This window comes from Scomber japonicus, chromosome 2, assembly GCF_027409825.1.
Source record: "Scomber japonicus isolate fScoJap1 chromosome 2, fScoJap1.pri, whole genome shotgun sequence".
NCBI lineage: Eukaryota > Metazoa > Chordata > Actinopteri > Scombriformes > Scombridae > Scomber > Scomber japonicus.
Window position 1 is genome coordinate 30,198,294 of NC_070579.1, and position 27,645 is coordinate 30,225,938.

Below are 27,645 nucleotides of genomic sequence, written 5' to 3' on the forward strand. Positions count from 1 at the left end.
ATCGGTTCTAGGTGACCACGCCACACCCAGCAGACCGAGACTGCGTCCCCGTACTGGAGGAGCCGCTTGTGTAACAGCTGTATGAGCCAGTGGCACCGACGGCAACCGGTTGCGCCAGCACCGTGCCTTGTGGAAATGTCCTGGACTCAGAGGAGGCGGCGCATGCAGCGGCCTCTCAGCGAGACACGGGCCGAGGAATAGTTGAGGATACTCGGACACACTTTGTGAACAACAGTGTTTGCGTGCGTATGCTTTCGCCGTAGCTGTAGCAACTTTTTGGAGGAATGAGAGGCGTATGCTCGGCTCTCAAAATGGGGTTGTTTTTGCACGCTGTCGGCTCTGCCACCCCCACCGAGTCCCCAGCAGACAGGGTAAGCAGTCAAAAACAAGGGCTGTACGCTAGCTAGTTATCCGGCTAAGTTAGCAAAGTGTCTTCACTAGCCAGTTAGCTATCGGGCTAAGTTAGCAAAGTGTCCACACAGTTATTAGCTTGATAACAGCAAGCCAAAGCGTTATTGCAGCATAGTACACCTACTGTCATGAGATATTAGGTTACTTTAACTTTTACTGTCCTGTCAAGAAGGATGATAGCACGGTTGTCTGCCTGTTAGCTGCAATGGCTAACGCACCTAGCATTGAAGTAAAGTGACACTCGGCAGTCAGGGCCTCGCTGTGATGTGTTGTGTTTATGGTAGAAGGTTGACATTTTGACCAGAAATGAGTTGCATAAACAACAGAAGCAGTAATTCAGGTATGGATTCCCCCACACAGGTAGACACAACAACTAAGTGGTACATGACTTTTGTAATGATCTTTACCAGATAAACATAGAATAGCTGTTAGTACCTGACTTATTTACACTTATTATGCTGGCTATTATGTGTGAAGATAGTGTTAGATTGTATTACCAATTAGTTGACAATAATATTATAGTCAATTCCTTGACAGTCATCACGTCGCCTGGTTGTTTTAGACTTTATATAAAAATGATACCATTTAAAAGAGTTATAGTATCTATAAGTGTTAAACGTAGAGTCCACTGTGTTACAGAAAATAAACCACAGGCTTCACCTTTCCCCTTCCATCTTCACAAACAAATGACACTGATTTAAAGCTCCAAATGTAATAATAACTTTGGTACTGTAGTAGCATCCATGACAGTTTCTAGTGGATTAGAATGGAGTTTCTTAGTCTCAGTTGCTAACAGAGCAGCAGCATACATATAAAAGTCACTGCCAGGAGTCCAGAATAGATCAAAATAAATGTTATTGCCTTTTAGAAGTTACATATGTTGGAGACCTGCAGTTCACACACAAATTGTTTACATGTATAATTTGAGTGGTTGGATTGATGTTAATAGTCAGCACCTGTTACTGTTTGCTAGATGAGTATGTACTTGTGCTTATGTGGAGGCACTGTAAGTTTAGTATTATGTTATAGCAGCATGAGTAAAGAGGTGCAGCAACAAGTCTCCATTCCTTCTGATGACACACTCAAGGATGCACCAGAATCACTCCAACATGAGCTAAAACAAATCGAAATGATCATCTGACAGAATTCCACAGATTAACTTCAGTTTAGCATGTCAACCATTGCCCTGCACGGTGTTGTGTTGTCATTACTTTATAGCTATTAGCTGTCGGGTATTCAATGTGGCGTGGGAAAGTAGTGAGAAAATCATATCTGGACTTGATCAGTCCTTTCATACAAAGATAGCAGCCTGTTTGTTTTATCAGTAGCGAATGTGCTGGAAGATATCTCTGAGGCCTACAAAAGTGCTGAAGTTTCAAGTTCCTCTGCTGTCCAATAATCTCGCAAAGACATCTAGGCGAAAGGGTCATAAAGTAATAAACCAAGTTAGGTTTCTGATTTTTTTTTTCTTTCTGGGGTGAAAATTCCAGATAATATTGTTATCACATGCGGTATCACGTGCATTATCTGTTTATTATTAGTGCACACGTGTGCTTAAAATATAGAGTTACAGGAGGATGTATATTTTCTGGCAGTTAATTTACATTATTTTCAGACAAAGTAAAGCAGGAGAACTATGCCGGGGAACACTGTACATATGTCATTTGTTTGTGCAAGTGAAGCTGATGGCCTTTGGCTACGAGGAGACAACAGTTGCATCACATGGCTCAGGGCTATGTTTTCTTTATTTACAAGAAAGTCTGCTGTGTTTTATCAATGTCCCAGTGTCAGCGTAGCCAGTGATCACTAATTACTGTCCATTAACAATTCTCATTAGCAGTACACACTATGAGTTATCCACTCCATCACACAGTCCAATATTTGAAAAGTTCCCATTCACTCTCCAGAACTGAAAAATCCACCTTTTTTAGTGAGAACAAAAATGTCTGACCTCTTTATAAATCATAACTACAACCTGATTACTATGAATATTTTCCCGTCCAGCTCGCTAGTATACTTATTAGGCCCAAAATATTTCAGATCTTGAGCAGTCAAAATGTTGTGCTTTCCAGCTGATATGAACTCAGTCACCTTGGTGTATTTATGGGGCTGTTGCCTCGAAAAGTTTGCAGCTGTTTCTTCCGTTTCTTTACACAGCTGTTTATAGCTGCAACAAAAAAATAACAAAGACTATAAAAACATTATGTTTAATGGTTTGTTTTTTTTAACCAGTACTAGGGCTGTGTGATATGATCAAAATCTCATATCCTGACAGAAGTCATTTCAAAGCCCAGTAACCATGCATATCAAGATATAGCACATTTCCTGTAAATTCAATTCATAAATAGTTTATATAAAATGACCAAATGGATAGACTTTATTCTTAGAACATTTAGAATGATAAATTTAACAAATAAAAGGTACATACTCATATTGGATTGTATTTCTTTGTGTGAATTTTCAATGAAGGCTTTAACAATATAAACTATTACTGATCAGTCTTTCTTGTGTTCAGACTGACCGTAGTCTGTGTCACGTGTGTCATGTCACACAGCTCTACCTAATATGTTGACTGAGAGCTTGTAAAGCTGTAGTTTACTTCAGTTATGTTGACCTCGTGGGTCAAGCCTAGTCACACATGCTGTAAAGGCACAGGTATTGTTTTGCTTTTGAAGAAAATTGCAGATAAGAGTGATGATCAGCCAGTTCCACATTGGTTTTTGTTTTGATCTCATGCCAAACTCTTTAGTGCAAAACCATTGTTTTTTTTAAGCGTAAAGAGCTTGGAATAATAATACATATGTGTCAGATATGGGTTTTTTTCCCACAAATTCCCTCATTCAAATCCTTAGAAATTACAACTACTACTTGTTCCGCCTTAAAAAAAGTTGTCCTACTTCACTATAAAGTTCATTCTCAGTGTTTGCAGACTGGGCTGGAGGCTTCAAGTTTTTACATCACACGTGTGCTTCTTCAGACTCGTTGTCATGTTAGAAATCAAGCCCACAGGCCGACCTCTTTAATTTAGATGTTCTATGAGCACACAGAAAGTTTCCTTGTTCAGCAGATAAATGTAAAAACAGCTTCTAGTGTCAAACTGTGCTCATACATCATGCTGCATAGTGGAGCTTAGACATCCAGGTGAACAATGAGCAAAACACAGTGAAGCTTGTCTAAACTTGCAGTGTTAATACAGTCATCAGTAAAAACCAATATTAGAGAAACACTGAATGAAATTGTAAAAGTTATCATTGTCATGGTAACCCCAGCAGAGAAGATGATGGTCGGCAGTTCCATCTCATCCCAGTGACTGCTGCCTGAAGCTAAACCGCTGCTCATGTCAGTCTAAACTCCTCTGTAGTTCTTATGTAACTAGATTGTAGCTATTTAATAGTAACAGCTGGAGTTTGTCCAAACCCTGTATCTAAAAGTTAAAGGTTAGCTGTCGGCAAACACAGTGTATGTTCTCACTACTGAGATAAAATGAGGCAACTGTCCCTTGTAGCTGTTTAAAGTCGGGAGACGTTTTTTTCAAGAGGGGTGACGTTTGCTACAAATGCCTCAGCGGCGTTTTGTTTTGCGTAACCTTGATGACTGTAAAAGAGCACCTTTCTTTGTCGCAGGACAGAATAATAAATAAAGGGGGTCAGCGAGGTCTTTTACACGCATCAGCTAACTGGCCAAGTCCTACAGGCCCGCTGCGCTAAGTGGATCAGCTCCTACAGCGCAGTCAAGAACGAACTAATAACCGCGACCTCTTCTCTCTCTCCTGGAATTTCGAACACCGTCTCGTTGTCCGCTCATTTCAACAGCTCCTCATTATTAAGGTTATTATTTTTTCTAATGCGGCTATCATTTCTGGGACGGTAACCAAATCTGCCTCTTTTTTTTTTTTTTTTAATATGTTTGTATAACATGAGAGAGGTGGATTGTTTCATCGCTGCCTGTTTGGATGGGAGACAGAGGAATCCAGTCTGTGCAGATTCTTTGCTCAGTCGCTGTCTGCATCTTATAGGAGAAGTAAAAAAAAAATCACAATCACTCAGGGATGATCTCAACCAGGTGATTTTTCAGCTTCAGCTCTTTAATTGAGATCTCCCATTTTTCAGCAGTACAAATTACTTTTAAGACTGAGCTTACACACACACACACACACACACACACACACACACACCCTACACTCCCCGCCTTCCTTTCCCCTTCAGTACTTGGCTATCTTTATGCAGCACAAGCTTGAAGACCCAAACAAACTAGATGGCTATCTGTATCAAATTGCAAAAATGACCCAGATTGCCAAGTGCAGAGCATATGGTGGAGAACAGTCAGCAAGTCAGTGAAAACAGCTGAACGTATCAGAGAGAGGGGGGGTGCAGAACAGAACAGAACAGAACATTGTGTGTTTATTACACAGAGAATTAAATCCCTCTGTTTTCGGACGAGTTTTGAAACACATTGAAATGAGTGGATGAGGGTAAAACAGCTGTGAGGCAGCAGTTTATGTCGGCAGTTTCGGGGGGGGGGGGGGGTTGTGCTGATCTGGTGGGGTTTGCATGTGACGAATCATTCCTGCGTTACCGCTTTCTCTCTCTCTCTCTCTCTCTCTCTCCCCCTCTCTCTCTTTGCCTCTCACACTTGCACACACCTCTCACCGCTCTCCGTGCGCCTTATTATCACGCAGCGCTCCAGCTAGGAGCTCGCTCTGCTGCTGCCTGCTTGGAAATTTCCGTAGAGCAATCCTTGTCCACTGTTTGGGCCTGGATTGGAGCGGGGTGAGGGAGTGTGTGTGTGTGTGTGTGTGTGTGAGAGAGTGTGGGTTGAGTGGACAGAGAGAGAGAGAGACGGAGAGAGAGGGGGAGAGGGAGAGGGAGGCAGGGAGAGAGAGAGAGAGTGAGAGTATGTTTGAGAGCTGTTTGACTTTTTCTTCTGTGAGATAATGACCTATGAGGTGGAGGGACTCGTCTGGGATTTTTGGACCTTGGATCATCATGCCTTTTAATCTGGGACCTACACTGGTAATCTTTGGAGAGAGAGAGAGAGAGAGAGAGAGAAAGAAAAAAAACTTTCCTAATATAGAAACTAGCTAATTATTAAACTAATCTAGAAGAAAACACCTGAGGGATCATCCTGGAAAAATCCATTGACCTTTCTCATGAGAGGATTTTGATTACAGTGCTCTCTTGTCTTTCAATGCTATCCTGATCTATCTGATCTGATTGCGGTCTAGCCAGGGTCCTTTCACAGCGTAACCTTTTCACGGATACGATGGAAATTAGCGGTGTCCTTTTTTTTGTGAGGTTAACTTTTGATCAGGCAGGGAGTTGCTAGTATCGACAGTTAAAACATGAAAGAGACGCCATTTCGATCGCGGGTGAAAGTAGACAGGCGTGCCGAACATCTCCTGACATTTTCCGAGTTGTGATTAGGGCCTCAGCTTGCACTTTAAAGTTGATATAGTTGATTATATATTGTGCAACCAGCTTGAGTGGTTTTACGCTGGCCGTGACTCAAAAATGTGCACTTGATATGGGCCTTAAACATTTGATGAAATACTAGCAGCTTACCAGTACAAGTAGCCAGCACACTTGTTTACTCCACATCTAATAGCTAAGTATAAATGTTGGCTACTAGTTGGAAATTAGTCTTAATCAAAGGTCAGGGCTAGATATGTAAAAATGTGTCTGACCTAATTTCCTACTTTTATTATAGTGATTGTACATATTATGCATACAGGCAGCATGCAAGAAATCAAGACTCAATCATACTCCACTAGTTTGTAAAAACATGAAATGATACAATATTAGATATATAATACAGATGTGAATGGAAAACCACAACTTAAGAATTCTATCATAAATACATTTAACAAAGAGAAAACAGATTTACTTTTTGATTACATTTGTGGAGCTCTGGGGTTGCACCACCATTCAAAAGTTAATTACATGTTTCTTTGCTTTAAGTATCTCTTACACATTGCATTAAAGTGTAAATTAATAGCAGAATCAAAAATGAAGTGTTTTTTTTTTTTAATATGCATACTGGCTGTTTTTGAGCATACTTTATTTAGTTGCTTTTCCCAACATGCTACATACTCAAAACCTGCTGAGAATTGTAATGTGTGGAATTAGTATACAGTGAATGTTTCAGTAAACTGGAAAAAACCCAGCACAGGGTGAGCTAGCTTTAGACCAGTTGGAGACATTTTCACAAGTAGAAGAAAGAAAAAAGGAGAAGTGTAAATAATGAAATGAATGATGGTTGAATTCCATTTAGCTGGGTCCTGGTATTGTGCTTTTTCACTTACTTGTGACACTTGAATGAAACAGCCATTGTTAATAGTATTAGTAACACCTGTGCTCTTCCTACTATGCCTACAGTATGTGGGCTGTTGTTTATATTTGTATTTTAAATAAAGGTGAAAGAGTATCATCCACATTTTAGCCACACCAGGGAGAACATGTAATGATGCCATGGCTTCTAGTTTAGTCTAGTAGCACCTTTTTGACTTTGGCTTATCAGTGGACCATGAAACTTTGATGAGTGGGAACATAAAATAAATCCAGGAAGATTAAAATGAAGTCTATAAACGTAGATTTGAAAAAGAGCAGATTCCACCTGTGTCTTGTGTGTAATCTGATCATTTATGTAACTTCTGAAAACATTCAGCCAGTGATGACTTGAGTTAGTGTTTTAGATATTTTCCCTTTCATAATAAATTATAGTGTTTAATTTTATGTCAATTCAGTAAAGAGTATTTTCTGCTTATCAGCGTTAAACCAGAAATGAAAGAAAAACAAATGTCATTTCACTCAGTGTGATTTATTGTTTTTTAAAGAACAACACTTGATACACGGTTGGGGGCTCGGTTTATTTTTTTCATAGGGCACTGCCCACCGTAACCAGATGCCTTGAGATGTTTTATTTATTTTTAAATATGAGCTGTTGATTTATACATTTCTTTTTAAAGTGACACCGTTTCTCCCGCTTGTCTCGCAGAGCCTGCTGCACTGCGAAGGCGTCAACAACCAGAGCTACATCTGTGAGTCCGGACACTGCTGCGGAGAGTCTCAGTGCTGCAGCTACTACTACGAGCTCTGGTGTAAGTGTGATGTCTTTCTTTCATTTGTTTCTCTTTGACCACACCTCCCTCTTTCTCCCTCCTTCTCCCTCTCTCTCGTCTTATAGGCACAGACACAATGTGATGTTAAACTATAGCGATTACCTACTTCAGTAACCCACCTTACATGAATGATGGATCATATAGGGATGAAATACTGATCTTGAGAACTGGGGCAGGTTTTAGGTTACTTCACTAGTCCCAGAAAACCCCTGGAGCATAAGTCATGAAAACTAATGTCATCATCAAAATGACCTTTTACGTTGGACTGAGAACAAACAAGAACAGTGCACTGCAAGAACACTTTGAACACTTTGACAAAACAGGTCACATGATGTCCATTTAAGTTACAGAAGTGTTAATTATTAGCGAGGATATCTCCAAATGTTGTTTGAAGATTTGCATGAAATGATTTGATAGGGCAGCACAACTTGATAAATTGCCTCAATATGAAGATTTTGGTCTTTTCCTGTTCTGTAGTAGAAAGATTGGTCAAGGATGGGCAGCATTAGTCAGTTGGTGTGAGTTCTTAGAAATAAGCAACATTCACACTGGAGCCAGCTTATTTCTAAGAACTTAATACTATGTTAACCATTTATTAATTCATTAAGAACAAAGCACTCCTTTCCTCCCTGGTTTAGATGTAACCCAGCTTTAGTAGTAGAAGAGCAGCGCTGATGGCCATCCACAGAGTGCTAACTGGCTACAGTATGTAGCAGTAGTCAACAAAAATGCTTTAGTGGCTACAACAGAAGAAGAAGGAGTCATGTTTTAAATCACTTTGTAAGCAACAGTCATGACAGTATGTCAGCATCTGTTGGTAATGAGGCAGGAAGACGTTATCAGTTGTACAGACATGCACTATACTGAGCTCCATACTCTGTAGTTTACATTTTTATTTTCCAGAGACACAGACACCCTTGCTCTGTAATCCTTCAAATGAAGTTTCCCCCTTTTCTGTCAACATAGTGGCAGTTAACTTATTTCACACACACACACACACACACACACACACACACACACACACACACACAGTAAACTGGAGCGCTTTTGAAGCCTTGTTCAGTTTTTCACCCTTGCTGCTGCTTTTAAGATGTGTTTCTAGACGGTAAAGTGCCACAAATAATTAATGTGGAGAAAATTGGGACTGAAAAAAGGGAATTGGAAATTTGGGAAAAAAGCATTGAACGTTCCTCAATGGTGAAGCTGTGCCGGGATTTTTTTTCATCAGTGTGTATGACAAAGAAAAACTGCATCTGCAGATCAGTTTGTGTTTGTCATCCTCCAAGATTTCAACATTTTAAAAATGAATGTCTCCTATTATTTTATAGTATTTATTCTCCTGCCAGAACATTTTACAAATATGAACAACTGTCTCGTAAGCGAAAAAGCAGAGAGCTCAGAGTTGAACCAGTAAGACAGCTGTGGTGTAAAATATGGGGTTGCTTCAGAGAGAAAGAGCTGGGACGGCTGTAAATCTGTCAGTGCTTTGTCACAGAGATAAGAACAGACCGGCTCCGTTCAATGATGATTAAATTGATTCTATGCCAGGAAATATAGAACGCAGCACATACGTACAGTGTACAGACATGAGAATGTTTCACTATGATAGAAGCAGATGTTGACAGTATGTGATCTGCAGTGATATGTTGATGTTAGCAACAGGCGCTTTGTTACATCAGGGTTAAACAGCATGGATACTGTAGAGCACAATTTCTCCTGTTTAAACTTTGTATCACCATGTGTGTTTATTTAGGGTGCCAAGCAGCCGACAGTCACATTTACATTTTATCCATGCTGCACTGTTTTTTTTTTCTCTCTCTCTTTCTGTAGGGTTTTGGTTGGTGTGGGCGATCATCTTCATCTTAAGCTGCTGCTGCGTGTGCCACCATCGGCGTACCAAACATCGACTGCAGCAACAGCAGCGGCAGCACGAGATAAACCTCATCGCTTACCGCGAAGCACACAACTACCCATCTGTGCCCTTCTACTTCAGTAAGATCTTTAGTGATGACTGATAGTGATTCTTCAGAGATGCTGAAAACGGCAGCAATCAAAGAATGGAAATCAATGTGTAATGATCAGCAGTCCTATAAATGAAGATCTAGATAATGATAATTAAGAACTGAGGAACATACAGAAAAAATCAACTGGTGAATATAATGCATTATTCTTAATTCCTGTGGTATATACTCTCTCTCCCACACACCGTTTAGTCATTAAATCTGTAGGTTTTGCAGCTGGTGATGAATCATTTTGAATCAGCATTTGTTGCATCAAACTGTGGAATTTAAAAGTAGGGTAAAGCAGTGAAGCCTGGCTCTCAAATTGTAATGTTTGCGCTTGGAGTCATCCCTGGTTTCACACAGTGTCAGTACCTTCCCTGTTTGCATGCCCCAGTTTTCAGGAAATGGCCAGCATTTCTCTCTTGGTACCTTGCCAGAGTTGCAACACCATCTCACACACTGCTGCAACGGTTCCTCGGCACATAACTGACCTAGAAATGAGCTTGTTTTGACCTCAACTGTTGTTACATTTCCCCCCACTCCCCCACCTGTGGCTTTGGGAATGCTTAAATAGTGGTCTGGGGAGTTCAGCTAGGTCACTCTGATCATACAGGGGTCAGACAATGTTGTGTATTTAAAAAAAACAACTAACCCATGTAATTGGTGCTTTCCTTGCATCATGTATTTCTCCAAATTGAAGTTTTGTACATTTATTTCAGTGCATATGCAAATTTCTGATGTTTTTTTTTTCACTCAGAACTGTTTTCTTTCATCTTTTTCTCTGCAGGGTTTCTGCCAAACTACCTCCTGCCTGACTATGAAGAGGTGGTCAACCGGCCGCCCACGCCCCCCCCTCCCTACAGTGCCTTACACACAGGCCCAACCTCAGTGGCTTCTAGTCCACTGTCTCCTGAGCAGCAGGAGGGACACTGTGCAGCCATTCAGCCCACTCCAGTACCCCCAGTCTCTGACAGTCTGTGCTGCAGACCCAACCTAGAGGAGCCACAGCCCCCCACTTTAGACTTAAGGCCCAAGCCTGACAACAAGCCCATGCAGACAGCACAAGATTCAGGAATGATACTGCTGCCAGATGGGCTCAGTAGGGAGGGACTCACTAGCCAAGAGAAAAGAAACGGATGTAGGGAAGACTCCTGCAAGGACCCGCTGCTGAAGGACCTGTCAGAGGGTTGTTCTGAGGACAAAGATCGCCTCCCCAATGGAAGGAGGAGACGATTTACAGGGGACTCTGGGATTGAGGTGTGTGTGTGCGGCACACGTGGGAGCAGCGGTTGCAGCGGAGCAGGAGGAATAGGCCAGGAAGGCAAGGAGTTGAGGGAGCTAGAGAGCCTGCTGGGGCGAGAGGGACACGACGGCGGCGACGACGAAGAGGAGGGGGAGGAGGCTAGCGACTTCTGCGACAGCTGCGGCCATCGCGCCTCCTTCAGCGTGGAGGAGGAGCAGGTGCTGGGCGGGCTGGAGAGGCGGGCCACACGAGGACCGTCAGGACCCACTCAGCCAAGTCACCAGATAGGCAGCGCCTCGCTCCACCCTCCAGTGTGCCTCCTCCTCCACACCATCAGCGAGCAGGATGGAGCGCACCACAGCAGCAGCAGCGAGCCGCAGGGCTGAAACAGTTAACACACCTTTGTCACAGAGGGAAGGAGAACACTTAGCACCGAACATGGAGGCTCAGCAGAGAAGGCTTTTGTATCTGGGCAAGTGTTTTATGTCTATGTGTTTTAAGTGAGTATTTGTCATGAGTGTGTACAACTTAGATACGACAGGTGTGGGAGCAGGAAGTGGAATCTCAACTGGATGTGATTGAGATTGAAACATTGAGAAAATCTGCTCCTCCCCACACTGGAACAGTGGCCTTAACCTGTGTATTTTGGGTTATATGTGGGCAGTGAAAGCCCTTTAATAGCCTGTGTATATGTGTAGGACTCCCTACACTGCGCGCACACAGTCCTTCCCCTGCAACAGAAGCTACTGACACGTGTCAAAGACTTGATAGCTGAGGCTGTGACAGGACAGGATGTTCACTGGTCGGGAAGAAGGCAGCTCTCCTCACAGGGCGCACGCAACCGGTTTCAACCATTTTTCAAAGCCTTTCTCCGCAGGCAGGAAACTAGGTAGTAAAAAAAAAAAAAAAAAAAAAACACACAGCAGGAACATTTCGGATGAGTGCAATGTGTGTGTTTATGCAAGCCGATACTGTACAGGGACACCAGAACAAGACTGTGTGGGACGTCCCGTTAGACCGATGCTTCTAAAGTGCTTTTTCAGCGATTTTAAAAACCGCTCTGCCTTATGTCTGTTTTTGTTGCTCTCTATCTGAACCGCTAGTGATAGAGAAGTATAAGTGCATTAACACGTCTTCATGTGAGCAGTTCCTATTTTGCACAAAATGTATTTATCTTTATAAATGAAGCTTTTAGCTGCAAGCAAATCAGAACAGAAAAAAGCATAGATTTTCATAAATTCAGTCTTAAAAATTGCAGTATATGATTTACATCTCAAGGTTTTGTTGCAACATCTGTAGGACCTCTGTGAAGGCAAGGTTCACTTTGTCAGTTTGTATTCAGTTTTTTTTTTTTTTTTAACTTAATTTAATGAATGTTTGTAGTATGTGCCTACCCAAATATATGACAAAAGCAAGACGAGAGAGAGAGACACTAAGAAAGCAGGTAACTAAGCAGTAACTAAAAACAGAATATGAAGCTTTTTAGAGATCACAACCAGAATGGGCAACATCAGACCTCAAACTCGTGTGTCATTCACTTCAATAGATTTTCACATTCACCAGCGAATCCTGAGTCGCATCTTTTACACTCTTTGCTTTGGATTTTCATATCAGCACTATCTCACCATCCTTCTGCTGTGGTATTCAGAGATGAAACATAACAGTTTGTGTCTCCAGAATTGTCACCAAACAGTGGCTTGTTAAATGATTTTCACCAATCTTCTGCATGTATTATTGTTATCTGAGGTATGAAGTGTGCCTTTTTAGGGAGAGAAAAACCAGATGAATGTCTTTTTTTTTTTCTCCATTGTTTTGTTTCATTCATCCCTCTTTCAACTTGATATAAAGGTCAGTAAAGTAATAATGGTCATGATTGGGGAGCAAATAGCCAAAATTTGCACACAAATTATTTGTAATGTTAATATTGAACCCAATCAGCCAATTTTAGAACAAAATGTCTAACAATTGCAGCCTGGTGAGTTAAAAAAAACCTCTTGCGGTACAGAGGATTGAAAACTTAAAAAAAAAAAAAAAACTATAAATAATATCAGTGGAAAATGCAGGAAATCAGATAAGCTAATAAAACAACTATAGTAGAATATCTATTATAATCAAGCAGGGTACAGGATATTTCTGAACAGCATGTGATTTTTTTTTTTTTATGATGGATGAAACATTCTTGTCACAGGATGTGGTGAACAAGCAATATGATAATGCACTACAAATAGAAAACAAAGACCAGATCGTTAAAGTAATAACATTTATTGGTTCCATTCATTTATCTCATCAGTTTGAAATGCCTTTAATAGCTGGTTCTCAGCTTGAATGTTGTAAATCTGCCCTTTAATTACAAATCTCACTGCAGCTGTAACAGATCGATGATGAATGTGCCAGGGGGGGGAAACAACGCCACTGATTTCTATAATGAACATGAGTGTTAAACTTTTACAAATGAGCTTGTTCTAATTAATGATTTTTGTTTTCCCACCTTCTGAAATTAACTGGAAATGTTGAAGATGTTAACATGCCGGTGTGTCAGTCTTTCTTTGAAGCACCTTGCACACATTACAATGTCTGCAAAGCACAAATGCTTCAGCCATCAATCTTACAATACAGTCATGCCCGAAAACATCAGAACAGATGATGTCTCCCAAAAAGATAGTATCTTTGAAGCACAATCATAACTTGTAAACTTTCTATATGAGAGTAATCAGATTTAATTTTACCCATTAAAGCCTGAAGATGATCTAATGTGCTTTACGTGTTTTTGCTCTGTGTGAGGTATTAAATAATAATGTGTAATTGTGGTACGTGTAGTACAAAGATGAGCTATTTTTCATATCAGCTGAATCCTTTGAGCGTGATTGGAACTGTGTAGAATGTCAAAAACCACTTTATATTTTGAGTACAATATTCTGTGACACGCTTGTGAACCAAATAGTTGCTTTTATCATTTTTATGAAATCATTAGCTTTGTTTTTTTTTTGTTTTGTTTTGTTTTCTCATCCTGGGTATTATTTTCTTTCTGTTGAGAAAAGATTCAACTTCTTTCGAGACTTATCCTGAAGTCGTGTGAAGGGTACATGCATTTGACTAACATGTAGTAGATAACTTGTTAACAAGATCAGGGGCATCTTGCCAAAGACACTACTTTTCTTTCTTCACCAGTGTGTGTGTAAGGTGTTTTTTTTGCACATATTCTTTGAATGTTCTGATCATAAGCCATTTATTACAACAACCAAGATGGATGTATGTTCAATAAACATACCCCTTTAAATTCAAGCAGACTCCCTGGTTATGTCATGACTGAGTGGTGTTCCTTTTTTTTAATGCAGAAAGCTATAGTTGAACTTTTCAAAGCTTAAAATATACCATGGAAAATGTGCTGTGCTGTTCATGTGCAGTATGATGCCTCAGCTGTAATGTCAGACAGTGAGGGGCAGGGCTTGCTGTTGAGCAGGAAGGAACCTATACTTGCTTACAGTCCAATGTCCATTGTCTGCGGTCAGTAAACCACTGAACAGCTCTGTCCTCTGTCAAGTTTGTGGACTTTTGTTTGCAGTCGAGACAATGTCTGAAGAAAAGAGGTATGAAAAACTTAATACCATGACTTCTGTCGCCATTTCTTAGCATAGTAACGTAGCTAAGTTAGCATGACAACAGCGAGTGGCGTGCTGTTGCTAGCGTGAGACGAAGCCGTATTTTCGTAGTGAAGTTAATTACTCAGTATTACTAATGAGTAACTTACCCTGGAATACTACTATAACCGTTTACTAGCAGCCCTTCAGTCAGGTTAGCAGATAGCTAGCAGTAACTACCCGAGCATGTGTGAAGTTAACATATATTTACTTTCTTTTTAAAGCTTCGTTGATACCACCATTCACGTGGACGTCAAGGTAAGATGACATATATGACATTATTGACATCGTATTTGAATTGCTTTCAAAGCTAAAACACTACATTAATTTGTTCACGGGTGTTCATCATTCATGCTAACGCTAAGTAAGTTGACTAACAGAGAAGAAGTAGCTTGTAGTGTTTCCCCTCAGGATATTGATATACTGTGTATGTATGACTAGTAATGATGACACAGCAAAAAGGTCCAACCCACAAAGCATGGGAGAGAAATGTTACCCGTTCATAAATGTTCCAAAGAAATCAAACCATAAAAAAAAAAACATAAGTCCATATTTCAGCTCTGAAACAAACAGAGCAGAAGTGATTATCCAAGTTCAACTAGTTCATTAGGGCAGAAGTAGCTTTGGTGCAGGGTGAGATGCTTTTCTGAACATTTTGGAGGGTATACAGATACAGGTTTGGCTCTCTATGAAACTGTGGTGGCACAAATTAGACTATGCTGGGCCTCAGGCTATAAATTAATGGGAAACACTGGTTTGTTGTGATTCATTTTCCAAATTCCTCCTTACAGTATTAGGCTCATTTTTGACAACCTTCTGCATTAACTGTTTAACGTTTTTTTCCTGCACATGTAGGATTATTATGGCAATGTGCTGAAGAAAACTGAAGACGTGAAGAGCAACGCCTGTTTGACTCCAGCCAAGCCCATCCCTGCCTTTATCCGCCAGGCTCTGAAGAAAGTGCACCCTAAAGTCGCTGAAAGGTTTAATGAGCTGTTCCTTCACATGTTCTTACACATATAAAAGAAAAGGATTATTGCAGAGACGCTCAAAATGGGCTTTGCTCTCCCTTCAGGTACTATGGCTGTGGTCTGGTGGTGCCAGAGTGTTTGGAGGGCTGCAGGATACTGGACCTGGGCAGTGGAAGTGGGAGGGACTGCTACATGCTTAGTCAACTGGTGGGCGAGAATGGTCATGTCACTGGCCTCGATATGACTGAGAACCAGGTATTGTATGTTAGCATCACAGTATAATGGACTGATAGGCTAGAGTAAGATCTTGATCCATGTCTCAAAATAGCACCTGAAACTATACTGAACACTGTTACTAATGTAAGGTCTCCAATTCTGGATTTTGAAAGACAAAATTCCTCACAGCAGTAAATGACAAGCTATTTCATTGCAAAATCAGTCCTTAAAGGCATACTATGTAAAATTTCCCTTTAAAAAACATTATATAGACTCATACAAAAATAATCACTCTCCATCATCACTTATCACCCACTTGGTAAATACACACAATGACTAAGCAGAATAAAACTGAGCAAACAGAAGAGGACAGCACAAGGACTCCAACCAGGGCTAAAATACTGAACACTAATGAGGGAATGGGGGACAGGTGACTGGACAGGGGGACAGGTAAGGAGCTGATAGGTAGGGGAAAGCCTTGGGAGCAGGGCAGGGTTAACAAGATTTGATGCAGGACAGGTGTGGAGGGAAAGACAGGCTGGGCATTTAGGGGAAAAACACAGCAACAAACAACAGTGATCAAAACCTGTTTCAGTGCACCTGACTATTATTTTAAGTCAAACTTGAAAAATTGTGAACTCATTCTTTCTCATTTTGCAATCAAATAGCCTGTCATTTCCTGCTATAAACATGGCAGATTCAGCCAAACATTATTAGCTCCTGATAAGTAGTACCACGTGACTGTTGAAAATGAAACAGACAGATTTTATGCTAGTCTGTGTTCTCTTCTAGCTCGAAGTGGCCAAGGAATACGTGGACTACCACATGAAAGAATTTGGCTACAAGAAGCCCAACGTCAATTTTGTCCAGGGCTACATTGAGGCTTTAACAGAGGCCGGTCTGGAAAAGAACTCATTTGATATCATAATGTAAGAATTCTCTCTTGTCTCACTTTCTTTCTCTCTTTGCTTTTCATTTTATCTCTGTCTTGTTATAAAAAAAAAAAAAACTCTTTTGAAAATGTGACTTTCCGCCATTGTTTAGTTCCAACTGTGTGGTGAATCTCTCTCCTGACAAGAAGCGAGTACTGGCTGAAGCCTACCGTGTACTCAAGGTACACTGCTTTCCACTTAGCTTTGGTCTCTTTCTTATCAAACCTCACAAAACATAACAAACACATGGATGTTCACTACTGACACTGCCCCTCTGTTAATGGTTAGGACGGTGGTGAGCTGTACTTCAGTGACGTCTACAGCAGTGGAAGACTCACTGAGGAAATTAAAAATCATAAAGTGCTGTGGGGTGCGTCACATTAATATCCTATTGCCATAAAAGCTCACATACCTGCCTGTATATCACATTGTAGTTTATCTTGGCAGGTGAGTGTCTTGGTGGAGCTCTCTGGTGGGAGGATCTGCTGCGATTGGCTGAGGAGGTGGGCTTCAGCCCCCCAAGGCTGGTTACAGCCACCATCATCACTGTGGACAACAAAGAACTGGAAGATGTTCTAGGTTTGATACTTGTTTGTTTCTGTGCTAGTTATTTATGCATTTTCTTGTTTCTTTGTTGTTTCATTGGTTTTTTTTGTACACCATCATTTGTGGGTGGGTTTCACTAACAAGCATTAATTTTTTACACTGGATGAATTTGATCCTGTTGCACCAGAATTACAATGTATTTAAGTCTGAACTAGATTAAATCCAAACTCTCTTAGTTATGCATATCTGGATTGTTTCAGCCTAGATTGTTGCTAATACCAAAATTATTTTAAAGGCTCTGCACCTACTTATTCTGGTTAATTAGACTTCTGCTCTGGTTTAAGGGGGGTGGAGAATTATGTTAACCAATAAGAATAATTGTTGTCCAGCCTTGACATTTGCAACAAAGCTAACTGTCAATCAAACAGAGAAGATTAGAGTAAACTTTATTGTCCCTGGGGAGGGCACAGTCCTACAGTCTGTTGCTTCACTTAAAAATGTGCTATGCTATGCTATGCTATATATATGCTATACACAAAAACATAAAGAGACATTTGACTTTGACCATTTAAGGAAAGTTAGAGTTAAAGTGCTAAAGTCCCTGTATATTTTTTGCACATTGTCCCATTGCACTACTTTTTTAGATTTAGCATTAGAGTTCAACAGGTTGATGGAGGTTGGAACAAATGTCAGCTCGCTTAGTGTTTGACTTCAAGCTCATACAGATTCTGTATGGGCTCAATCCTTTCTTCCCAGTTAGAGGTCTATTATTGGTTTAATAACAAGTTAAAAAATCCATGTGTAGGGTCTTTAAGGTCTGAGCAGGTGTTAAGTGACATTTAATTCTGTGTAACTATGAGTTACTACTCCCATGGATGTGTTAAAAGATGAAGCCATGTATAATATTTTTCTTAACAACAATGTTTTCTTAGAAGAGTTACACATCAACACCATAAAATATACACTATCTCATAATGTTGACAGCGGATGACTCTAGAGGATAGTTAGAAATGATTATACTGTACTGTTTTGTACTAACAGTACAGTGTGTCAGTGGCTGTGAATCCAACAGTTTTGAACACAACTGCAAAACTCTTAATTGAATAATCTAAATTGTCTCAGCGGCTTTGACCAACTACACTATTTTTCATTGTTGGTTGCATTCTCGGACAGATTTTATCAACCATATTATTATTTTGAAATTGACTTCATATTGTAATTCCTAGTGTGAGACTTAAAAAGCCACAGTTAGGTTTAATGTGTGCTGTACAGCTCTGTTTAGGATTTAACATAAGTTTATGTATGTTAAACTGGTCTCTACTCAACTTTTATTACTCACTGATAACTGTGTTGTGTCAATGCTGCTTAAGGGTCAGTAGTTAATTATTCAATTAATGTATCAGTAAAACATACATTAATGTTTTTATGATGATGTTTTTTTTTCTGGTAACACAGGTGACTTCAAGTTTGTCTCTGCCACATATCGCCTGTTTAAGGTCCCTAAGAGCAGCGCTGAGTCCTGCCAGGTCATATATAACGGGACAATTTCAGGGGTAGAGGACAGCTTCCAGTTTGACTGTCACTACACTTTCAAGGTCTGTAGCTCCAGCTGTTAAAGCTCTTCTGTACGCTTCTGCATGCTCTGAAGGCAAATTATGTGAGGTGTGGGTGTATTGTACAGGCTCAAGATGTGGTGGAGGTGGATGGAGAGGTAGCCAGCCTCCTGACCCATTCCAGATTTGCAGAAGACTTCACTTTCCAGCCAACGGGAGGTCCCCGCGGGTCCTGCGGAGTCAAACCAAAGGTCAGTATCACAGCCATGACTCTCAACTGACTTCCAGGATGTCATGTATGTATTTCAGACTGATCTCTATTTGAGCACTAGAGGTCAGTATGTTTGTGGTGTCCGTTTGAACATGTGCGACACACCCAAAGAGCCCCACTGTCTTAACTGTGCACACATTCACACGTGCATGTGTGTACTAGAAAGCATGCTGCAAATTCTCACACACACACACACACACACGCACACCCACATACCCACTCAAACGTACATATGCACACATCCACAAGCACAAGGTCAAGCAGCTGTCTTGGAGTCATAACCAGACTGTGGAGTCATGCTGGGGAACCTTGAACAGGAAAGAATGTTCTCTTCTCAGCTCGTGGAATGCCATCTTATCAGTGCTCATGGTCATTCTGTGCACAAACACATCTACAAACGCCACTATACATTTTTCAATCAGTACCCCAACATTTAAATCACTGATGACACTTTTCATTCAGTTATTGAGGGATTTCCATCTAGATTGTGTTGAGTATACAAGTTAATCAGAAACATATTGATCTGTACAATGGCTTAACCTTTGGACTGCCCCTCTGAAGTTAAATCAGGTTGGGATACTTTTTCTCTAATCAACACAGCTATTTGGTGATAATGGTAATAAAAAGCCTTTGGTCTTGTTTTTGAAGGCACAGTTACTGTGAAATCCTGATTTAATGAACAACCAATGACTGATAAAAGATTCTCAGAGTCACACACCAGCAGTAAACATACACTGAAGGACTCAGTAGTTTCTACTATATAGAATTTTTCCACATATTTGTTTCTTTTTAATGCCATAAAATAAGATAAGGCGGGAGAACACATCTGCTTTTAATGAATGAATCCCACTTCAATCATTTTATACATTACTAATTCCTCTTCTCCGATGAAACAGTGGAATTACATAATATGAAACAGTGAACTCCCGGTGACTTCTACTTTGTTGTACTGTTCATACAGGCAGGCAGCGTGGATCCTTTTGAGCTGGCCTTGCAGCTGCAGAAAAAAAGTCCAAGTTCAGCCACAGGGGGATGCTGCAGCACACAGTCCGCTGCCTGCTGCAAGTGATGGTGGGAAGAGAACACCAAGCATCATAACAGTGTCTTAGCTGTAGTTAAAACGACTGCAGCAGTGACAGTTATTCCTTGCCTTAATTAGATATGCATTTAATTAATTCTCACAATTATGTTGCATAAGTAAAGTGGTAGTTTAATATTACAGCATCCAAAAATCTGAATTTTATAATTAATCTTGAAAAGTATTTGAATCTGTAAAAGAATGGTGGTGCATTCATCAGGTGGTTTATTGACAGGTTTTCTAATTAATTTAACATTATTATGTTGATTGTGGCTTTTATTTCTGTTAAAGGAAAATAAATTTTGTTGATGAAGTGAATGTCCTTTTTTAATTTTGCATATACTATATAGCAGAGGTTCTGTGCTATTTAAAGGCTTATACATCAATTAAGGTGCTTTCAATTACTCTTGATGAGTAGCTCTGGTCTGGTTGAAGATGAGTGGAGCTACACTGAGAATCACATGATGTCACCAAACTCCATATTACAAAAAGTTTAGTTTTTTAGTTTTAGTGTTTTAATGCCACCCACTTTTTTAACTATACACCATAGGGTAAGTAGTTTTGAGTTACATTAGCATGTTCCATTATAAGCAGATTTAAAAAAAATACATATGCAAGACACACCGATCAACACCTTTAACCTCTAGTTTAAGATACATTAACATTGTATGGTGGCATTTATTTCAGTTAGAGCCTAAAGAATCAATTCATTATTTAGCTGTCAAAGTTAATTGGCAACAGTGGGTTAATATAGAGCTATGTTTTTTTTAACTGCTAAGCTATTTATCAAGCAAAAGTGTCAAACATTATTTGGTTCCAGCCTCTCAAATGTGAGAAATTGCTGCTTTTTTTCTGCTTTATCAAAATTAAATATATTTCGCGTTTGGGCTATTGATTGGACAGTTCTACGTATAATTTGGATGATGGCAGATGGCATAGAGTCTTGTGTTTTTGTTCTTTAATATCATTATTTATTATATTAAAAATAAACGCATCTGTCTATCAATCGCAATAATATTTAGTTGCAGCTTTTTTTTCAGTTATGTTGTATTACATCATACTGTGCAGGTATTCACGTCACTGTCCTATCCCCGTGAATATGTCAATCATGTGCAGTGGTTATTATCTCCTGTAGTTGGATATATGTATTAAAAAAGTCACGAGTAGAGTTCTGTCTGTCTCTTAACATGAGGTGCACTTGTTTTGGAATTTGATTGGTCAAGGAGGCTGCAGGCGCCCCGCCCTCTGTTCAGCGGGGCTTTCTGATTGGTCGCCGCCGTCGCCTGTCTCGGGGACCTCAGGGGAGGCACGAGTTGGCCCATAAGCCTGCGCTCGCGAGTCATCAGTGTCGGACACGTAGTGGGAACGAGCAGGTCCCGATGCACGAGTTACGGCAACCCTCGGCGGAGATGAAGGCGGACTCCGACTGGCTCTGATTTTTAAAAGCCCTTTTCATTCAGGAGGTTGGTTGCCAATGGTTATCAATATGGCAGAGCCGTTATCCCAAGCACCCACCGCTGCAAAAATGGCGTCACTTAACCGGGTCCGAGCTTTGGCGATGATTTTCCTAACTGTCACCGGCTGTTGTGTCACCCCGACAAGTGGCAAGGACGGGTCCGAGGAGACCGTCATCATCGGACTCCGGCTGGAGGACACGGACGACATTTCCTTCATGGATAGGGGCTACCTGCGGGTGAGTGAGCGCTCCCGGGTGAAATTAAGGGTGTACGGGCAGAACATCAACAACGAGACCTGGTCCAAAATTGCTTTTACGGAACATGAGCGGAGCCGGGCGGTAGGCAGCCTTGACAGCTCCTCGGGGGATAACCAGAGCCAAGAGGACTCGTCCGGCTTGCATCCCTGCGGTATTAGGACTTCGGATATAATTATATTGCCCAACATCATCCTGAATCGAAAGACGTCCGGAATAGTTGAAATCGAGGTCAAACCTCTGCGAAAGACGGAGAGGAGTAAAGCGTATTACCTCTGCATCGCCACCTCCACACCGGCCGTGGCCGGGATGCACGACCCTTGGACGGAGAACACCTGGATCTACCATGACGGAGATGACACCAACGTGATAGTGGTGGAGGAGAAGAAGTTTCTGCTGCCTTTCTGGCTCCAGGTCATCTTCATCTCCATGCTGCTGTGCTTGTCGGGTATGTTCAGTGGGTTGAACCTGGGGCTCATGGCTCTGGACCCCATGGAGCTCCAGATAGTCCAGAACTGCGGCACGGAAAGGGAGAAGAATTACGCCAAAAAAATCGAGCCGGTGCGCAGCCAAGGGAATTATTTACTGTGCTCGCTTCTGCTCGGGAACGTGCTGGTGAACACCACGCTGACCATCCTGCTGGATGATATAGCCGGGTCGGGGTTGATCGCCGTGGTCATGTCCACCATTGGAATAGTGATTTTTGGGGAGATCGTGCCCCAGGCCATCTGTTCCAGACACGGCCTCGCAGTAGGAGCCAACACCATCTTCCTCACTAAGTTCTTCATGCTGCTCACCTTCCCAGCTTCCTACCCGGTGAGTAAGCTGCTGGACTACCTGCTCGGACAGGAGATAGGAACCGTGTACAACCGGGAGAAGCTTCTGGAGATGCTGCGCGTCACGGACCCCTACAACGACCTGGTGAAGGAGGAGCTGAACATCATCCAGGGCGCGCTGGAGCTCAGGACTAAGACAGTGGAGGACGTGATGACGCCGCTGAGAGATTGCTTCATGATCCCCGGGGATGCCATCCTGGACTTCAACACCATGTCCGAGATCATGAAGAGCGGCTACACGCGCATCCCAGTCTTCGAAGGCGAGAGATCCAACATAGTGGATCAGCTGTTCGTCAAGGACCTGGCGTTTGTGGACCCGGATGATTGCACCCCGCTCAAAACCATCACAAAGTTTTACAGCCACCCGTTGCATTTTGTGTTCAATGACACCAAGCTGGACGCAATGCTGGAGGAGTTTAAAAAAGGTGAGATAGTCAGACAGACTGCTGACACATTTTAACTATTAGTGGGAACTGTTTTTTTGTCTTGTAGTTGATTCACACCAACCCATCCAAACCTAAACATGACTTTATCTATTACTGATTTCAATCAATTCATGACAATCAGTCCATAGATGAAGGTGTCAGATAGTTTAAATCTCTCTTAACCCCTCAAATGACCATTGCACAAGCAGGTTAACCCTTCACCTGTCCTCCCCCTCCCCTCCCTGACATGAGGAAGGATACACAGGTGAGCTGTGTTATAGTATATTTACTGATACTGATACTACTGTTTATCCCCTCAGTCTGATGCTCTCAACATTTAAAGTTCAAGTTGTTATTTTGGTGAAATTCAAAAATGTTTAGAACCTGATTTTCAGGAATGAAAGGAGGAGGAGGAGGAGGAGGAGGAGGAGAATTCTCATCCTCATCAAGATTTCACAAGAAGGAGGAAAAAAAAGAAGTAGGAGGAAGAGGAGGAGGAGGATGGGGTTGTTTTGGCACTTCTTATCTTGTTTGCCTCATAAAGCAGTGAAGCAGCCACATCAGTAGTGAGGTGCACTTGCCACATCCTTGCTGGTCACTTCCTGTAACTGGGGAGGAGGAGGAGGAGGAGGAGGAGGAGGAGGTGTCGTTATCTTTCTCCATCGCTTCCATTCAGTGTTAATGTTCACACGCTCTCTCTCTCTTTCTCTCCCCCTGCTCTCTTGTCTTGCTTTCCTCCTCTCAACCTTTCTTACTCTTTTCCCTCTCTCTCTCTCTCTCTCTCTCTCTCTCTCTCTCTCTCTAATTTGTGAATGCATTAGGACATGTGGGAATGGTGCAACAGCAGTGCTAAGGTTATCAGGTGGGGGCATCTTGTTTGAGAACCTGCTTAAATCCCTTCTCTTACCTCTCGTGTGCTCGCCTCTGAGTGATGGTGGCGATAACTCCTTTTGTCCAGCCCTGGAATGCAGTCGTGTGGATAATGAATAACAGCCTCTAACACCCTCAAGCCCCCCCATGTGTTGTGTGTGTGTGTGTGTGTGTGTTTATGCGCATGGCGTTTGAGAAAGATGTTTACCTCACCCACAGTTTACCTGTTGTTTTGCATACGCCCCCCCCCCCCCCCCTCTCTCTGTGTTGTCACCTCTAAGTTATTCCTGGTAGTGTTTGAAGATTCGGTAAGTCCGTACTTCTATTTATCCCCCAAATCCACAGCAGTGTGGGAGTGACCCTGTGTAAAATGGGCACGCCTGGTCAGCAACTGGTTTATCAATATTTCAATTGCAGGGGGAGAGGGTGGAGGCTGGGTGGTGGGGGGGGGGGATTGATGCATTGTGTGCTCATTAGAATATTCACTTTACTTTAAGAGGATTAATTGGGTAAGAACAACAAAACAAATCATTGAGCTCCATTACCAGAAATTAGGTGAAGCTCTCCATGCCAAATTAGCATTACATAATATACTAGTTGGGGGGGCGGGGGGGGGGGGTACGTGTGGGGGGGTTTGTTTGTTTTCATCAAAGCTGACTATTTACAGACATGCGCTAGCAGCAGAAAGCATACTTCAATTCCTTTGAGCTTATTTTCTGAGTAAAGCTAGTACAACTGATGATTTGTTACAGGATGGAGCTATCATCACACTGAGCTACATTATTACAGTAATATCATTACACTATATGATCCCAGCAGCGTCTCTCAAGTCTGTCGTGTTAAAGTCGACTGCGAACATCAGATGGTTGAGATGCTCTTTTCTTAAGTGTTAAAACAGTTTGTTTTTTTTAGATTTGTGTGTACCGGTGAGTTTGGAGTGTAAGCGCTAAATTTAAAAATGGCGTGAAAATTGGTGAAAAGTAAAAAATAAATGTGTCAGCAAGCAGACATCCAAGCATCTAAAAATCAAAAACCACCGGATGCAAAATGATCTTCAGTGCAGTTTCACACAGACAGGTATATAAATAAATAAAGAAGCACTTGTTACTGGAAGTAGTGAGATCTGTGATTTTGGAAGCCAATGCAGGAACAGTACTACATCTTCACCATTTGGTTTAACCACAAAACAGCAACACCTGTCTTAGTTATATGGTTTTGGTGTGTGTGTGTGTGTGTGTGTGTGTGTGTGTGTGTGTGTGTGTGTGTGTGTGTGTGTGTGTTCTTGGTGCAGAGAGTCACATCACTTCTGCAACCAAAACACCTGCTAACACTCCTGCTTGTGATATGTATGTTAGTGGAGTCTTTGCATAGGATGAAGTCAGTGTAACACTATGTCAGAATTAATGGGAAACTTTTCTGATTGTCAACCAGTATCATTACAGTTTGGGTAGTTTATTTAAATCTATATGTTGCCTGCACACAGAGTTCCCCACACATTTGTCGGCAATCATCTGCCAAGTGACACAAGTGATGTTACACTAGCGATAGAGAAAAGTAGATATTAAAGTATCATACTGCTAAAGACTTTCAATTATCAATATAATGGAAGAAAACTAGTTTTGTGTTACAAGATCAACTATTGCGCCGTTTAATCAGAGTCAGCTACAGTTACAGTTTATCAGGCTGAATATAATGCTCTGTAATAAGCAAAAACAGTCTGGAGGAGGAAGCAAGAGGAGCTGTAACAGCATCAGTCGGGACAGAGGTGTTGCAGACAGGAAAGCCGGTGAGGATGGTCAGGGAGGATGGAGACGGACTGGAAACTCTGTACTGCAGCTAACTTTGTGGTGTTATTTTAAACCTGACAACATTTGGACAGAACAGCACACCAGCAACTGTGTTACACGTAACTTGTGAGTAAGTTTGAGCACAGTCCAGTCCAGGCTCAAAACAATGGTTATTGTTAGAAACACTGGTACTATATTAACAGAATGATGAGGAAAAACATTTGACAGAAGCCTCAGTAAACATATTTCACTATTCAATGTGTCTTCACTAACTTGGTTGTAAACGTGCCATTGGTAGCTGACTGGAAGCTCATTGGAGGAGACACATTCATTGCATTCTGCTTGTTGTAGGACTCCATCTTTAAGAGTGATATGGAGGATCTGCAGGCTAAATAATTGCACATCTCTATTTCACAGGTGGCCTAGTTTTTAAAAAATCATCATATTCACAGTGGGGTATTTTCCTTTTAAAGACAACACATCTGTGTTTGAAATAGTTAACAATTATTATACTGCACGTGTTACCAGATGTATTTCTTTTTCTATAATAATGTTTTAGAATCAGATTAATATGAAATCAGATCAGAATTTTTTACTTATGATTTCTCCTATCAGTTTTATAAAATCTATAGAGTGTAACACGGTGTCCAAGTTAAAATCGACTGATACCTCAAAATGTTACAATGTTGGAAACAGTTTCTATTATTGGCTCTAGTGCATGTGTTTACTCAAGTTATTGGTATTCTATGAATGACCTTCCACATTATGTTACCTGTGCACTTCATCATATAGGTCCAGTTCTGAAGCATAGCGCGTCTGGGACTGGCCGAGCGCCAGAGGGAATTCGCCTCTTCAGCCTCTCATGGAAGTCATAAGGAACAGTTGTAGGGAGGGCTGCAGGGTCAGAGTTTCCCGTCAATCTGGCTCTGTTCACAGCGCACACTCAGTTCAAAGTGCTTTGTATTATAAGTCATTGTTAATTAATTTGATGCCGCTTGTGGAGCTGCACAGTCGTCTGAAGTCTGCTACAAAAAAACCCACAACACGCTCATATTAGAGATTGTGTCGGAGCAGCTTTGCGTTTGGATCTGAACTTTCTGAACAGAGTTTTTGTAAAAGATGCTTTCACGCTTGTATTCTGAACTTAGCAGCATTACATAATTCTCTGTAATACTCCTTCTTCTACTCATTAAGGCTTACTTTTGGTTTAACAATCTAGAGCTGCCATAAAAGAAAGGATAACACGAATGAAACCTATTAAAGTTCTGTTCTTCGTGCAGATCTTGATCCCAACAGTGTGCTCGTGCGTCCGTTTTTACCCGGCTCAACCCAGGCCCTAGGTCAGGGGTCACGCTCACATTCATGCGGGAGCTTTTAAATTGAGAGAGACACCTTTCTGGAAATTTCTGACCCCTTCATTAATTGCTCTCGGTCTGCGATTGCAACAATTACTGTCATCCAGAGGCTGCTTGTCAAGCTGCAGGTTTACCGGTTAATGAGTGGGTCAGTGTGTGTCATTTGGGACCCAACCAAGTAGCTGAGTCAGAAACAGGAATTTAGCTGCCCCTCTGACTTCAAGTTATGTGCGATATTCCTGAAAGTGAAAGTCACTCACATGCAGTATTACCAGGAGGAAGGCTTCCTACAGTATGGATGTTTGCAGAGCTGAAATCAGGTTATGCACAGGTTATTCTTCCCTACCACACTGTCATTTCTCCCCCTGGGTAAGGCAGGCTACTTGCTAAACTTGAATAGAGCACACCAAAGGGGGGGACTGAGAAGGGAAACCTTTTCTTTGCCCCCTCAATTGTCTCCCTGCCTTTCAAACTTCTAACGCTGACACAAACACTCGATTCTTCTTATCTCTACCTTGTAAACTTTGTGTACGTATTGATTTTCTTACTCTATACTGCTTATCAGTGCTATAGATAATGTTTAATACCCACAATGCCATGACAGGTGTACAACCTATTGTGACCTATTCTGACTGTTTCCCAGAACAATCTTTTAAATCTCACCATTTTGAGTTGTATTTAT

At 41.4% G+C, this 27,645-nt stretch overlaps 3 protein-coding genes across 11 annotated transcripts in view; all 3 read left to right on the forward strand.

Annotated features, from left to right (window-relative positions):
* The first annotated feature begins 56 nt into the window (after window positions 1-56).
* On the forward strand, window positions 57-14,056 carry wbp1lb (WW domain binding protein 1-like b). Its single transcript, XM_053335552.1, has 4 exons — window positions 57-371; window positions 7,405-7,507; window positions 9,359-9,520; window positions 10,319-14,056. Exons 1-4 carry the CDS (start codon window positions 285-287, stop codon window positions 11,158-11,160), a joined length of 1,194 nt encoding a protein of 397 aa, XP_053191527.1. The 5' UTR covers window positions 57-284; the 3' UTR covers window positions 11,161-14,056.
* A 162-nt stretch (window positions 14,057-14,218) lies between these two features.
* Window positions 14,219-20,292, forward strand: as3mt (arsenite methyltransferase). The gene is made up of 11 exons (XM_053332238.1): window positions 14,219-14,361; window positions 14,637-14,670; window positions 15,268-15,395; window positions 15,488-15,638; window positions 16,392-16,528; window positions 16,644-16,713; window positions 16,820-16,901; window positions 16,979-17,110; window positions 18,533-18,672; window positions 18,759-18,881; window positions 19,863-20,292. The coding sequence occupies exons 1-11, from the start codon at window positions 14,345-14,347 to the stop codon at window positions 19,968-19,970; spliced, it is 1,122 nt and encodes a 373-aa protein (XP_053188213.1). The 5' UTR covers window positions 14,219-14,344; the 3' UTR covers window positions 19,971-20,292.
* Window positions 20,293-21,453: 1,161 nt separating this feature from the next.
* cnnm2b (cyclin and CBS domain divalent metal cation transport mediator 2b) overlaps window positions 21,454-27,645 on the forward strand; it is a 37,417-nt gene continuing 31,225 nt past the window's right edge. For 8 of the 9 annotated variants that reach the window (XM_053332203.1, XM_053332173.1, XM_053332217.1 and 5 more), the window contains exon 1: window positions 21,466-22,951. In XM_053332203.1, the coding sequence (XP_053188178.1) occupies window positions 21,466-22,951 (1,486 nt within the window). Of the gene's footprint in view, window positions 22,952-27,645 lie in introns of all 9 variants that reach the window. The other variant, XM_053332166.1, reaches the window with a different exon arrangement.

Bases quoted from the DNA above. Each gene is read 5' to 3' on its own strand.
- wbp1lb (XM_053335552.1), top strand. From the start codon at position 285: ATGAGAGGCGTATGCTCGGCTCTCAAAATGGGGTTGTTTTTGCACGCT. The intron at 7,508-9,358 runs GTAAGTGTGATG...CTCTTTCTGTAG, and splicing joins CTACTACTACGAGCTCTGGT to GGTTTTGGTTGGTGTGGGCG. The intron at 9,521-10,318 runs GTAAGATCTTTA...TTTTCTCTGCAG, and splicing joins ATCTGTGCCCTTCTACTTCA to GGTTTCTGCCAAACTACCTC.
- as3mt (XM_053332238.1), top strand. The intron at 16,714-16,819 runs GTACACTGCTTT...GTTAATGGTTAG, and splicing joins AAGCCTACCGTGTACTCAAG to GACGGTGGTGAGCTGTACTT. The intron at 18,882-19,862 runs GTCAGTATCACA...CTGTTCATACAG, and splicing joins CCTGCGGAGTCAAACCAAAG to GCAGGCAGCGTGGATCCTTT.